Here is a 16236-nt window from a genome sequence, read left to right on the forward strand (position 1 = left end):
TCCCACTTTCCCCATCTTTCCCCAAATGTCTCTTCCTGTAGCCTCAGCATGTGTGTTATCCTCTCCATATCCTGTATCTCCTCTACTATCCCTACCCATTGTGCTATTGTCGGTGGATCTTTTTTGTACCACAGTCTCGTTATTGCTTTTCTGGCCGATATCAACATTATCTTTATTAAATACTTGTCCACCCCTTGGAATCCCTCGTGCGTCAGGTCCCCTAAGTAAAGCACCAGTCCCGTTTGTGGTAACCCGTATCCTAATATTCTGATCATTGCCTCCCCCATCTCCTCCCAATACCCCTTCAGCTTCTGACATCCCCAGAATATGTGTGTGTGATTTGCCCCCTCCTTCCCACACATCCTCCAGCATGTCCTTTGTGTTGGTGCATACTTTCCCTTCAACTCTGGGGTTATAAAGAATCTGATTATGTTTTTCCATCCAAATTCTTTCCATACCCTTGATCCTGTTGTTGAATGCTGTACCTCGCATATGCTACCCCATTCCTTCTCTGTTATTTCTATCTCTAATTCTCTCTCCCATTTCTCCCTTATATAATCGGTCGTGTGTCCCTTGCTGTTCATTATAGCCTGGTACAGTGCTGAAATTACCCTTCCTGTCCCCCCTTCGTATGCCCACACTATCATCTCGATTATTCCATTCTGTTCTTCGTCCTTGTCTCCTCTTATTTCTTTATTGTAGTAATCTCTAACCTGTAGATATCTGAAGTGGTCCCTGTTTTCTAGTCCAAATTTCTGCTTTAATTTTTGTAGGGTTTGCATTTCCCCCTTCTCAATCATTTTGCATATCGCTGTTGCCCCCCCCCCCTCTCCCACCTTCTGAATCCATGGTCCAACCTCCCTGGCTTGAATCTCTTGTCATGTGCTACCCATCTCAGAACCAATTTGTGTGTTTTTACTACTCTGTTCCATATGGTCAAGGTGCACTTGGTGATTGGATCTAACAGTCCCTCTTTTTCTTTGAATAGTTCCCTATCCCCCACCAGAGCCTGTACCTTGTATCCCTCCTTCTTTTTCAATGTCTTTCCATCTTGCCTCATATCTGTCGTTACACCAGCACGTCACTGCTCTCAGTTGTGCTGCATAATAATAGTCTTGTAGGCTGGGTACTGCCATCCCTCCCTTTTCCTTTGGTAGTTGTAGTGTTTTATATCTGACCGGTGGTCTTCTCCCCGCCCATATGAACCTCGATATCAGTCTGTCCCACTCCCTGAATTGATTCTGTGGTATTTGTATCGGTAGTGACTGAAACAGGTATAGTAACCTTGATAGTATGTTCAACTTAATGACCTCTATTCTTGAATTGAAGTCCAAGGGCATTACTGTCCATCTCTCTAGATGTTCTGATTTATTTGTGTATAGTTCGCCTCAAACAGTTTCCCCACCCCTCTCGTGATGTTCACCCCTAGGTATTTAATCTTGTCCATGTCCCACCTTATCCCGTACTCCTCCCTAATTTCCGTCGTTGGGGTAAAGTTCCATGCTAATGTCTGTGTCTTTGTCACGTTTAGTTTGTATCCTGAGTAGTGGCCGTATTCCTTCAGTAGATCCATCAGTGCCGGGAAGCTCTTGTCTGGTTGCCTCATGTGTACTATCACGTCGTCCGCAAATAGGCCTAGTTTATATTCCGTTCCCTTTATCCTTACTCCCTTGATGTCCTCGGCCTGTCTGATCAGTTGTGCCAGTGGTTCTATGAAAACGGCAAAGAGCGTTGGTGAGAGACAACATCCCTGTCTGGTAGCCCTCTCTAATCTGATTCTATCCGTCAGGCTGCCATTCACCTTAATTCTCGCTGTCGGTTCCTGATATAGTGCCTTGATCATTTTCATTGCCCTCCCGTTTAGCCCGAATTTCACCAATGCCTTATATAAAAATGTCCAACTCACACTGTCGAATGCCTTTTCTGCATCTAGGCTAATCAGTACCGCACTACCACCTTGTTTTTGTATCTCCTCCACTATGTGTAATGTCTTTCTCACGTTGTCCTGTGTCTGTCTCCCTTTAATGAATCCAGTTTGATCTTCATCTATAATGTCTGGCATAAACGTCTAGAATCTCTTTGATATTATTGATGTATACATTTTATAATCCACGTTGAGTATGGACACAGGTCTGAAACTACTACATAATTCTCTATCCTTCCCTTCCTTCGGTATCGTGGTGATTACGGCTTCCTTCCACGAGGGAGGCATTTTGCCCTCTTCCATCGTGTGCCTGAATGCCGCCCCTAACATGGGCGCTAATTCTGTTCTAAATGTCTTGTAGAATTCCGATGGGAATCCGTCGCTCCCCGGAGATTTGTTGTTTTTAGCTCTACTAATTGCCTCTTCCAGTTCCCGTTCCGTAATTATTTAATTTAATTCTTCATTCTGTTCTCTCCCTATCGATGGTAACTCTAGCTTCTCCAGAAAAGTTTCTATTTCCTCTTCTCCCGCTGCCTTTGGCTGTGTGTATAGTGTCTCATAGTATTCTCTAAATGTCCTCTCTATTTTAGCTGGGTCCCTCAATATTTCATTAGTCTTTGTATCCCTTATTGTGTGTATCGTGTTTAACTTCTGTTGCGTCCTGATTCTCCTAGCCAACAGTCTGGTCGCCTTTGGTCCCCCTTCATAGTACGTCTGTTTCATAAACCTCGCTTTCTTTTCTATTTCCGTCAATAATTCCCTATTTATCCTGGCCCTTACTTCTTTGATTTCTCCGAGCGTTTCCTGTTCTTTCGATATCTGGTGTCTCCCCTCTAGATCCTTCAGCTTCCCTATCAGATTGTGATATGTCTCCGTTCTGGCCTTCTTCAGCAGTGCTGTTTTCTCCATCAATTTCCCCCTTATCACCACCTTCAGTGTGTCCCATAGAATGTTCGGGTCGACCTCCCCGTTGTCATTTTCCTCCTTATACCTGGCTATCTCTTCCTTAATCTGACTCACCACCCCCTTGTTATTTAATATTCCCACATTCAGTCTCCAGATCGTGTTCCTCCGTCTCCCCTCCAGATCTACTGTCAGATATATGGCACTGTGATCCGATATGTCCGCTACTCCTATTCTGCTCTCCCGCACCCTGTAACTGTCCCCCGTCGTCATCAAAAAATAGTCTATTCTCGCATATGTCACGTGTGGGTGTGAGTAATGTGTGTATTCCCTGTCCAGGGCGTGCATCCCCCTCCAAACATCTGTAATTCCCATTTCCGTCATTTGTATATTCATATACCTGTTGATTTGCGGCCTTCCTTTTCTAGTACTCGTGGTGTCCAAGTCGTGATTCAATACCACATTAAAATCTCCCGCGCATATCAATATCCCTTCTAGTTCCATTGCTATCATATAAAAAATGGTCTCATATAAATACCTCTCACTCTCTGGGGGTGCATAAACATTCACTAACGTAACCATTTGACCCTCCATTTTCCCCTTCACCAGAACAAATCTCCCCTCCATGTCTCTTACTTCTTTGATCAATTCAAATTTTACTGGGTTCTTGATTAACGTGGCTACTCCTCTCCTCAGGGTCCGTTTAAAGGAACTATAGTATGCATTCTCATATCCAAATCGTTTCAGTTTCTCATGTTCCTGTGCTATCAAATGTGTCTCCTGCAAAAAAATCACTTGCATCTCACCTTTTCTACATTTCAACATCACTTTGCCCCTCTTTATCGGATTATTCATTCCATTAATGTTTAACGACATCATTTTTATACCTTTAACCTTTGTCATCTTTCTTCTTTGTTCGTCTGTCAGTCCCCCCCATGTCACACATATTTTTACCTCCGGTCGTAGCCTCCGCTCTCTTTACCGAATACATATAATGATTAACATAAATAAAAAACATAAACTCTACATAAAGTGCTCCCAAGGCGTTCGGGGGGTCCCTGTGTCCCCCCCTGTCCCCTGCTGGTGGGTGAGGAGTAACTGCTCTCCTAGTGAGAGGCCTCCTCCTGACGGCATGGGGGTCTGAAACCTTTACCCCCAACCGCTCGTCATAATCGTCCAGCATTCTTACTGTTTTTAGTGCTGTCGAGCTCCTGGTCAAAAGCGCTCTGTGTGTCCTTCTTTCTGTCCAAAGATCCCCATTTCCTAGGTCTCTCTTAATGTGGTTCACATGTTCCATTGCCCCTCCTTCCTCCCAAACAAGCGTGTGGTGTCCTCTGTGTACCCCTCTGCCTATCTTTTTCTTTCTTCCCCCCCCCCCTTCTATTTTCTATGTGGTGCTTATTTATCCCGTTAATTACTTCCATCTGTGTTACTCGCAGCGTGTGCCTATGTATTTGTTTCAATATGCTTTGTGTTTCGTCTATTATTCTGGACATGTCTGTTCGACCCTGTTGTTTCCCATTGTGAGTGTGTGATTCTGCTGTGGTATCCCCCCCAGGCCTTCGCTGGAACGACGGCTCCCTCCACTGGCCAATGTCTGTTTACCTTCATTTCACATGTCCTCGTCTAATTATATTCCCATTTATTTCCTCCATCAGCGTTTGTAATGTGTGTTCATGTATATGTTACGTCTGTTCCTATACCTTGTCTCTACCTGGGAGTGTGTGTTCATGTATATGTTACGTCAGTTCCTATATTTTGTCACTATTTGGGCCGTTTATTCTATCCCTTGTGCGTGTACTCATCCCGTTCGTCTCCTCTCGCCTCCTCTCGCCTCCTCTCCTCTCCGTCTCAGTCTCTGGCCTCCTCGTCTGTCTCCGCCTTCGGTCCGTCACGTCTCACCTCGGCCCTCTTCTCTCTCCTCTCTCCTCTCCAGGGCTCCGGTCTCCTACTCTGGTCCACCCGCGTGCTTTCTCCAGTCTCTGCTGCAGGCTCAGCGTCTGTTCCTCCTGTCTCCTTCCGTCTCCGACCTCCGCCGTCCGCATCCCCTGCCGCCTCATCTCCTTCGCCGCCTCCCGCGCCGTCGCGTATGTCACAGTCCCTTCCTTCCAGTGGATCCGTAGCGAGGTCATGGGTGATTGGAATTTCATTCCGTTTTCCTTCAGAATTCTCTTCAGTGCTGCGTAAGACCTGCGTGTTATTGCCACCGCTGTCGAGTAATCGTGGTCAAACGACAGCCTTTTCCCCTCGATTTCTATCTTCTTGGTCCACGCGGTTCTAAGTATTAATTCCTTAAGCTCGAATCTCAGAAAGTTAATAATCACCGCCCTCGGGGGTCTGTCCGGTTGTGGTCTCGGAGCCAGCGCCCGGGGGCCCTCTGTATCTCCATTTTCCAGTCCAGTCTCCTTCAATTCTTCTTTGATAAGCTTTTCCACATATAGGGTCATCGATTCCCCTTCGACCCCTTCTTTCAATCCCCATAGTCTGATGTTATTTCTCCGTGCCCTCGCTCCATGTCCGACATCTTTGTCTCCATCTTTTCTTGTTGTTGAATCGCTCTTGTTAATACCTCGTGTATCTCTGTGCTCCATTCTTCAGTTTGCGCCACTCTTGTCTGTAGCTCGGCTACTCCTCTACCCTGTTCCGCCATCTTATCATCCACCATTTTGAGTTCTTTATTTATTTCGCCTCTGAAATCTTCCCGTTCCTTCCTCAATTCCTCCCGTAGTTTCTCAATATCTCTCCTTATCGTGTCCGCGTTCGATTGTATGGTCGCCAATATTCCGGCCTGCATGGCTACGGCCCATCCTGGCATTTCCGTGTCTGTCTCGGCCGGTCTTCCCCCCTCTTCCGCCTGCTTTGCTTTTCGTGTGTTACCCGTCTGCTCTCATACCGGAAGTCGAGTGTTTGATTCTTATCAATCCATGCGTTATAACCACTCGTCATGCCCGACAAGGAAAATTCCACCCGGACCTATATAATGGACGCACACCCCAATAAACAGAGTTTCAAAGGATGTGCAATACCGGCCGCAACCTACCAGGCGGTGGTATTGGACTTTTGCAATCTCAGACCCATTCCCAATTATAACACCAGGCTCCCTAGATGGATAATGAATGGAAATATCGAATAAAAGAAATAACGATCAAATAACGTATATATACGTGGTTTGGTGTTCAACGGTTGTCGGACAAACACGTATATAACCGTTGTCGGCATCCAATGAGTTAACACATTCCCTGCCAACGACGAGTATACTCGTTATTGGCCGCCAATCGTTGAACGCCAACAACGAGTATACTCGTTATTTCTTTTATTCGATATTTCTATTCATTACAGGCACACGGACTCGGGGTTAACATGGGGAATCCTCATGAGAAGGTAAAAGTGCAATACCGGCCGCATCGCGCTAGACGGCGGTATCGAGCACCCTTTCTACCCTTGTATCTTTCTCTGTGGGACGGCCCCAGGTCTCCGGTTTCACTTTTCCTTGTCGGGCGAGGGGAGCGGTTCACCCGGTTCCATCGAAGCGCGTCAAATATCTCCGATCCATATGTTGTGGTGAATTATGCCGTCGACGAAATGGATATTGGATATACCAGATGGCGATCAAAGAATTGGAATATTATTTTTGGAATACTCCCGGCCACAGGTAAGGGCGATTTGACGTCAATTTCAGCTTGATCCTGCAATGCTTTCATACCGATCGGGCTGATAACCGTTTTTAGTGTTCAATGTGAATGCCGTTACTGACAATCAAATAATCAGAAACGACCCCCCCCCCCTTTCATGCATTCATGATGGAACATAATAGCTATGATGTAGATTCGATTTCGCGATAATAGCGTATACAGGCAAGACATGGCAACGTCTATAGTGGAATCGACGTATAGGGCTTTAACTCAGGATTTCATGAATTACCCTAGACCAGGGGTTCTCAACCTTTCTGCTGCCAAGGCAGTGAAGGCACCCCTGTGTTCAATAAAATATTCCAGGGCACCCCTACATACGATAATGACTTTTCCGGTCCTGTCTTTTTTGCTACAATGATGACAAAAGTGCTTGCTTTCAAAATAATGTTTATTTAAGAAACCGGGAAACACATTTGTGTGTATATGCAGGCTATATAATGCATTATTAACAGGTGTTTCAGGTCTAAATGGCTTAGTACTGTTGACATTACACTGCTTGTAGTAGTAAATCAAATAGCATATTTCTTTCAATAAAATTACAGAAAGGATCACTAAAGTGCTATCTGTTGCAGCTGCACTGTTCTCCATAAAAATAGCTTATTTGGATAAGTTTGACCATTTCTCAAAAACAGAAAATCATGTATTTTTTTTAAATACAGAAAAGGATCACCAAGTTACCATTTCTCAAAAAATATAAATAAATACAGAAAATAAGCACTCGTTCACTCAGTGGAAATTCGCCAGATGATTTTTTTTTAATGCTCCAAAAAAAATGTATGCAGTCAGGCCACTGAACTTAGAAGCAGGCCATGCCAGTGTTTCTAGTTGCACCAGCGCAATAGTTAGATAACCTAGGTGGGGAACAACCAGGAGATCACTGCAACTCACACAAGTTGGAGAACTATCTCTCTCTCACTCTCTCTTGCTCTCACACACACACACAAAGGGAGCCGCATGTGATTGGTGGAGGCGGGACCCTTACAAAAAACTGCTAATCATTGACACATGCTAGCCTGTAATAACCCCCCCCCCCCAAAAATCTACTTTGCATTTGATATATTGCAAATATATGCCATCACACACACTGGCATTTAAAGGGTTAGAATTATAAAATGAATATGTGGTGTTATGATCGTTGGCTTGTGTGACCGCACAGACGTGATGGAATTCAAGTAAAAATGTGTATTGATCACATAGGCAGGCTACACATGGCGTAGGCTACATGGCAGTGAGATTCATTGTTCTTGTATGCTCTCTCTCGTATTATTGTTATAGGCTATTGTCAAGAAAGGAAGTACATTATTTTCAATCATGGCTTTAATTCGTAGACTTAAGAGAAGCAGTCTCCTAGCAGCTTCATTAATCCCGATCGATCTCAGCCACAGCATAACTGAGACCGGCTATGTCAAAAATCATAAATAGACGACTGTAAATAAAATAGCCTATAACATTATAAAGGATAGGCTATACAGGGGTTCCCAACCTTTCTTCCCCAGAGCCCCACGATTCCTTGGAGACATAGGAATATGATATGATATAGGCTACTGGTCCGTCAGCGAGGAGCCCACAGCGGATAGCCATTTGAGAATAGGCTATTATGGCCAAACGAGGGTAGGCTAGGCTATAGCCTATATATATAGCCAATATTATTTAATGTTTTCATAAGTGTAAAGATACAAGGACAACAGTTAGATTAACGATCAAGTTAGTTTACTATATGCAGCCTTCGCAGGGCTCCGTGTCTGTGCCATGCGTAAATTAGCGACAGAGAACTTTAATCCCTGGGATCATCCAACTCTTGGCAATTTTCCAATTCTGTGGAAGTTGTTTCTCATACTGTACAGGACTTAATGGCTTCTTCTGAGGGTAGGAAAACAAACCATCATATCGCTACCATGAATAAGAGAGGATTATGGGAGGATTAACAGACGATAGGCTTAAACTAATGGCTGTATTGTCCTTTCAGGTCTTGTGAAAATAGGAGGTTCATAAATTTCTTCATATCCTCCTCATGGATATCCCTGTATACACAAATAAACAAAATGCTACCGGGGAAACTGGGTTTACGCAGGCCACAAAAACCAACCGCCAACAGTGCACAATGTACACATGCTTCAGCATCTAAAAACACAATCAGCACATATCCCTGCCATGTTGTTCAAGTTTCTCATAATCATAAACGTATCCAGATTACCATGAAGGGGATATGGCGTTAAAATATATATAATAGAGTATTCCAAATTATTAAAATAATGTCGAAATATTAACCTGCATATCCTTCTCCTTTGCGAGTGTGACTGGGGACACAGTTTTGAAAAAACTGAGGGCGCTCAATCCTAACAAGGCAACAGGACAGGACAAGATACCTGCTAGATTTCTTAGGGATGCATCGGAGTCCATCGCCAGGCAATAAACTAGACCCAGGGAACTGTAGGCCTGTGTCGATTCTTAGTGCGGTGTCCAAAATCATAGAAAGGATCATTCATGATCAAATAAACTAACCTGTTGTTCGAGCTCCAGTCTGGATTTAGAACATCACATTCCACAGACACATGTTTATTATATCTGACAGACCAAATTAGAACAGAGGTGGACAAAGGTCAATTCTGTGGGATGGTTTAATAGATTTACAAAAAGCCTTCGACACCGTTAACCACAACATACTTTTATATAAACTGAAGGCTATGGGTTTTAACAGTGGTGGATGGAGTCATATCTGAGAGGCAGGAAACAAGTAGTGAAAATTAATGGGAGCATATCCTCCTCACTTCAACAGACGTGCAGGGTGCCGTAAGGGAGTATTTTAGGACCACTTGTATTTCTTTTATATGTCAATGACATGAAAACTGCCTGTGAATGTAAATTGTTTTTATTTGCGGACGATGATGCATTCATGGTCTCCCATCAGGACAAAAGAGAAGTTGAGAGGTCACTCAGTCTAGAGCTCGTCAAGATCAGTCATTGGCTGGTCGAAAACAGGTTATCCCTCCGCGTGTATCGCTTCCGCAACGGAATTCGGTTTCCTGGTTCCTCTGATTGGCCGCGACCCCCACGTGACCCGCCCCCCTATCCACCGCTCTGCCGCTGCCGCACGCGGCAGAGCGCGGCCGCGGACTCGCTCGCTTCGCCAATTTATACGCATGGAAGTATTGACTGAATGAATGAATGAAAACTTTATTTAACAGATTGCAGAATGGGTACAATACAGTACGGCTCAATACACACAATTGTTAAGGGGATGCAGACCTGAGAAAGACGTTTGTCTTGTTTACATCAGGGTCCCCCATTTTCAATTCATATAGAACGACGCGATATTTTATTTGTTTGTCATGACAAACCAATTACATAATCCAACATATGTGTAAAGGCACAACATATTCCTCATTACGGCGCAATCAATACTTCCATGCATTCGGGACCTCCATGTTTGGGGGTATTCAGACAAATCGGATGCGGGGATTCGGCTCCCATCAGGCGGGCAAGAACTGCAGGTTTTCAGCCTCTCCCCTCTCTCCTGGAGCTTAAGGGGGAGCTTAGTATTCCTGCCGCGGAAGAGGTGGCTACAACATCAACACACAGTGGGTAAATCGCGATTTTTTTATTTGTTTGTCATGACAAACCAATTACATAATCCAACATATGTGTAAAGGCACAACATATTCCAGTTAACGGTATATTTTTTTAATGATTTGTTACGGCGTAGTCGTTCTATATGAATTGAAAATGGGGGACCCTGATGTAAACAAGACAAACGTCTTTCTCAGGTCTGCATCCCCTTAACAATTGTGTGTATTGAGCCGTACTGTATTGTACCCATTCTGCAATCTGTTAAATAAAGTTCTCATTCATTCATTCATTCAGTCAATACTTCCATGCGTATAAATTGAGGAAGCGAGCGAGTCCGCGGCAGCGGCAGAGCGGTGGATAGGGGGGCGGGTCACGTGGGGGTCGCGGCCAATCAGAGGAACCAGGAAACCGAATTCCGTTGCGGAAGCGATACACGCTATCCCTCCACCTGGGTAAAACCGAAGCTATCCTTTTTGGCTCTGCCATACGACTTAAGAGGTCTCCTGGGTTCAAAGTAGTGGTAGGAGATATCGAGGTTACAGCAAAAGAGGAAGTCACATACCTAGGATGTGTTTTGGACAACACCTTATCAGGGGTGAGCATGGCACAAAAGGTGGTCACAAAGATCAACCAGAGAATAACATTTCTCGGTAGAGTGTCCACCTATATTAACAGGTCAGCCTTAGAAGTACTGGCAGGGGCCCTGATCCAATGTCATTATGACTATGCGTGCTCCTCCTGTTACACTGGCATCACAGTAGCACTGAAAGGTAGGCTACAGACAGCTCAGAACAAAATAGTTAAGACTGATTTTAAAACTCCATCCCAGGACTCACCTTACACAGACACATTTTAACAGCCTCAAGTGGCTCAGGGTTGAGGAGAGGGTCTCTCAATTAAAACTCAACATGAATGATACACAAGATACTCGGGAATACTGTCCCTCAATACCTTAGTGGATATTTTAACAGGGTAAGGGATGTACACGGACATGCCACCAGGTGTCATGTCCCAGTGAGATGTAATAGAAAAATAGGCCAAAACTCATTCATATATTCAGCAGCAGTACTATGGAATAGCCTACCAATGGAGTTGAAGACCATAAGCCCCTTCTCCACTATTAAATCAGCTATAAAGAGGTGGATCATAAGTAGCAGAAGCTGGGAGTAGTGAACAAAGGGTTTCTAATATGTGTTATTCCTTTTTATTCTTTTATTGTTTATAAAATGGAATATTAATGTATGCATGTATTATTGGTATTGCACAGTTGAACAATTTGATTGCAAGTTGTCTGCAAACTATTCTATCTATCTATCTATAACCCTTTCACTACCACACTACAGGGTTGTGAAAGGGTTGACCCTTTGTTGTGTCACAGTGAAAGGGTTAACCTTCTGCAGTGTCACAGTGAAAGGGTTGACCCTTTGGTAGAGTGGTAGTGAAAGGGTTAACACACAATGTAAACAGGCCGGACATGTTAATGTGGACCTACCGGTATGGGCATGTGAGGCAGGCCTGCCTGCAGCAGGACAGGGGAGGTGTAGTGGGACATGGGGCGGACCACGTGGAGGTGGCGGGGAGGCGCGGTGGCCAGGTTACAGCGCAGGTCACTCAGCGCCACCAGGGTGTTGCCAAGGAGACGCAGGGCATCGCCCACAAGGTTGAGAACGCGCTGGTCCTCCTCCCTCTCCTGGGTCTAGAGAATACATGAATGAATGAATAAAAATAGAGGGAATGGATTCTTAGTGTTGAAAATAATTTAACATGATATTCTTCTTTTTTTCTCTCTCTCTTTTTCTCCACCTGATTTTCTATTTTCCCCCCATCCCAATTTTTTGTCATTATGCCAATTCCCCCCCTCCCCTACCTGGTTGTTGTGCGCATGTTCCTCCTACTGGTCGGTACAAGGGAACCCTGAAGTCTACCACACGCTTCCTCCGACACATGTGGAGATAGCCAGTGGCTCTTTTTTCACCTGGCAGCGAGGACTCTCATTGGTGAAGCGTAACGCGTGGGACTCACGGTGGGAGGTCACGCTGCCTTCACCATTTCCTGCCTTTCGCTGAGCAGGCGCCCAGACCTGACCTGTCGCTGACCAGACCTGACGCTGTCCACAATGCCAGATTACCACCCTCGACTTCCTTCCCGCTAACTCAGCCAAACGAGTTAGTATGACGATCGGCCCAAGCCGCAAGGCAATGCTGACTCCGGGAGTCGAGACCGCAGCCTCTTGCATTGGTGACAAGCGCAATCTCCGCTACGCCATCCGACTGCCCATATCATGATATTCAGAAGGACTTTTTTTCAATAATGATTTTTTTTTATCCACTTTTTCTCCCATTTTTCAATTTTTCTCCCATCCCAATTTTTTCATATCGTCCAATTCAACCCTCCCCTGTCTTCGAACGTTGTTTCTTGCCTCCCACAAGCCGGCTGCAATGTGGACTAAGTCATACATAGCACGAGTCCCCTCCGATACTCGAGGTAACAGCCGTTGCATCTTTTCACCTGCGCGGCTCGATCTTTCAGCGTCGGGGGTCTGGGCTTTGGAGGGGCCCCGCCCCCGTCGCTTCTTGATTCTACTGCGCAGGCGCACCAACCGACCTGTAGGAGTCGCTGTCCACAACGCCCGATCCCCACCCTTCAGTTTCCCTCCCCGTAATACGGCCAATGTGTATTACTGTGGACGACCAGCTAAACTGAAAGCAATGTGGAGAGCGGGGCTCGAACAGGAGGCATCCCGTTCGAGCCCAGTCTCCAGCATTTGTTGCGAGCGCCTTGCCCACTGCGCCACGTAGCCGCCCTTTTTCCAATAATGATATACTGCATGTCACAATATCCACTTAGGGTTCACATCATGTTAGATAACGTCATCGATGATAATTGTATTGGACTGGTAATTATAGATGTTACGGTATGAAAATGCCACATCACCATTATAGTGTGCAGAATTATCACGGATATGAGTATTATCTCGGTATTGTTGAAGTGTGCTGAAGATTTTCTAAAAGTGCTGATACACTGAAATCATTTCAAGTTTTTTTTTTTGATCAAATTTTTTTATTGACATTCTCACAAAACAAGACAACACATTAACCACAATCACAATACATAGAACTTCACAAGAAAATAACAAAAACAATAATAATAATGACTAACAATTATACAGACAAGAGAAAAGAAACCAGAGTTCAACCTACTAAATTAATTCCAAGGGGTACTATCTAATAAATGGTCTTTCCCAGTGTTCAGTCCCGATTCCCGGCCGTGTGACCCTATATTAATAAAACGTACATCTCCAATCCACCACAAGGACCATTTTTTGGGGGGAACACGACCTGAAACCAGAGCAATGAACCTTCATGAAAAAACAAAAACCTGTAGGTGTTCCATAGACTCACAGAGACCGTGTAAAAGTGGCCAAACAGTGAAGAACTAGTTAAATAGCTGCCCCCCCATAATATCCCCAGCTAAACTCAAGATGACAAGACAAGGGACAAGACAGACAAAAACATTTCCTCCTCCCCCTCCCAAGAGACCGCCGGACTCACCCGAACACGCACCCCAACCCCGCTCAGCCGCACACTGCGGTCTTTACCTTCTCAGCTGCTGCGAACCACAAGTCAATTCCAGCCTGCCCCACCCCAATCACCCGGGCTGTGGATATCTCAAGATAAATCACATCCAATAGAGTTAGGGACCAGTTAATCATTGTAAGCTTCTCAGGCTCCTTCCATCTCATTGCTATTAGCTTCTTCGCTGCTGTGACGCCCGCTAGGACAACCCTTTTCAGTTGTACGGACGCGGGTAGTGTCGTTATATCGTTCAGGAGTAGCGTAACAGCTGTGAATGGGATAGTTAAGCCACACAGATCTGAAAGTTTGTCCGTTATTGACCTCCAGAAGCGGGCCACTGGTGGGCAATCCCAATACATATGCATATAAGTGCCTGTGGCCTTTTGAGAGCACAAAGTGCACCGAGAGTCGGTTATCAGTCCCATAGCAAATAGCTTCCTAGGTGTAAGATAGGTCCTATGAATATAATTAAAATTAATTTGCTGGTGATTGGGGTTGCGGGAAGATAATGCCACATTTGCCCAAACATCATCCCAGTCAAACTCGGGGTCCAACTCCGGGATATCCACACGCCAGATTGTATCCAATGATAAATTTTTATACGTGGATTGAATTAAGAGCGTATAAAAGTCGGAGACAAACCCTCTGGATGTCGTCCTGTCCACTATGAGCCTGAGGAAGGGGTGTGGGTGCAAGGCTTGAGCCCACGGTACGCCATGCGCCCTCAGTGCTGACCTTAGTTGAAGGTAAAGAAAGAAGGACTCGCCGGGAAGATCATAAAATTCTCTTAAGTCCTGAAACGCACGGAGGCCGTTCTTATCATAAATATCCTCCAGAGTATGCACTCCCCTCCTTTGCCATTGAGGAATATTAACCGGCTTGTGTCCAACAAGTAATTGCTGGTTATTAAAAATTGGAGAGTCCAGGTGCCAAGGGCATTTAACCCCACACGACCTCTGTACATTACGCCACGTTTGGATCACGTGAGTTATGATCGGTCCATACCTCAGCCGGCATTTCGCAATAGAGACAGTGGAGTATACTACATCCTGCAATCTTAGCGGAGACACCGCCGCCGCTTCTAAGGAGCGCCACGATACCGCCTCTACAGGGTCTAGCCAGCACATCAGAGGTCTCAGTGAAAAGGACCAGAAATAAAGTTTAAAATCAGGGATTGCGAGGCCCCCATCTTGTTTCCTACGTTGAGTAGTAGCCCTTTTGATTCTCGGGCGTTTGTTATTCCAGACAAACTTAGATACCATCGATTGTACCTTGGAGGGGGCAGGGGGAGCATTGAGCTAATAAAATTTATCCTAGGCAGGATGTTCATTTTGATTATGGAAGCCCGGGCTTGTAAGGAGTTAGGAAGGGACGACCACCTGTCTAGATCCTGGCGTATTTTATCATAAGTACCCGTGAAGTTGTACTTAGTAGTTTGGTTCAGCGTGGGGAATATCTCTATGCCCAGGTATTTAAAATGTTCTACTATGGGGATATCAGCTGGTAGTCGTACCGCCTTGGCCAGTTCATTAAGAGGTAGGCAGGCTGATTTGTTCCAGTTAATCTTAAAACCTGACAATTTACCAAAGTCGTCGATTATCCTCAATAATTTTGTGGCCGACCGGGAGGGGTCGTCCATGAAAATCAGCAGGTCATCCGCATAGAGAGCAATTTTGTGTGGAGTATTGTTGACCATTATGGGGACGATGTCCTCCGATTGCCTAATAAATTGGGCCAAAGGTTCGAGGGAAAGCGCGAACAGTCCCGGGCTCAGAGGGCAACCCTGTCTAGAAGATCTGGAGACTGGAAAGAGTGTGGAACAGTTTTTGCCTGTCAGTATCATCGCAGACGGCGAGGCATACAGGACTTTAATCATATGAATAAAACTCTTTCCAAGACCCATGACCTCAAGTACCTTCCACAGGTATGACCACTCAAGTCTGTCAAACGCCTTCATGGCATCCAAAGACAGAACTGTGGATGGAGTTGTATTGTCTTTACTGTTATCGATTACATGCAACAGCCTCCTAAGATTATCTGCAGCCAGACGCCCCGGGATAAAACCAGTTTGATCGCAGTGTACCAATACAGACATAAATCTCTGCAGGCGACGGGCCAGCACCTTGGCAAACACCTTTAAATCGGCCCCGAGAAGACTCAAGGGTCTATAGCTACCACAATCATTGGGATCTTTGTCCTTTTTGAGAAGTAAAGAAATCAACGCCATATTGACATCTCTTGAGAACTCCCCTTGTTCGATAGCGTAATTGATCATATCGAGCATCAATGGACCCAGTTGGTCCCAGAAAGCTAAATACACTTCGGGTGGAATACCATCCCAGCCTGGCGCCTTACCCCTCTGCATTTCAACAATAGTCTCCCTCAATTCTACGAGAGTAATCGGTCTCCCCAGTTCCTTGGCCTCTTCCTCAGAAATGTGGGGTATCTCAAGCCCGCCAATGAACGATTCAAATCTAGAGTCATCCAGATTACCCTCTGAGCTATATAACTGTGAGTAAAACTCTTTAAAAGTGTCATTGATCTTTTTCGAATCAGTAGTGACTGCACCCTGGCT

At 45.2% G+C, this 16236-nt stretch overlaps 1 protein-coding gene across 3 annotated transcripts in view; it reads right to left on the bottom strand.

Annotated features, from left to right (window-relative positions):
- Positions 1-16236, bottom strand: part of bag6l (BCL2 associated athanogene 6, like) — a 75692-nt gene that overhangs the window by 40981 nt on the left and 18475 nt on the right. For all 3 annotated transcript variants that reach the window (XM_084313577.1, XM_084313578.1, XM_084313576.1), the window contains exon 9: positions 11579-11782. In XM_084313577.1, the coding sequence (XP_084169703.1) occupies positions 11579-11782 (204 nt within the window). The remainder of the gene's footprint in view (positions 1-11578; positions 11783-16236) is intronic.

Source organism: Notolepis coatsorum (assembly GCF_963971535.1).
Source record: "Notolepis coatsorum genome assembly, chromosome: 4".
NCBI lineage: Eukaryota > Metazoa > Chordata > Actinopteri > Aulopiformes > Paralepididae > Notolepis > Notolepis coatsorum.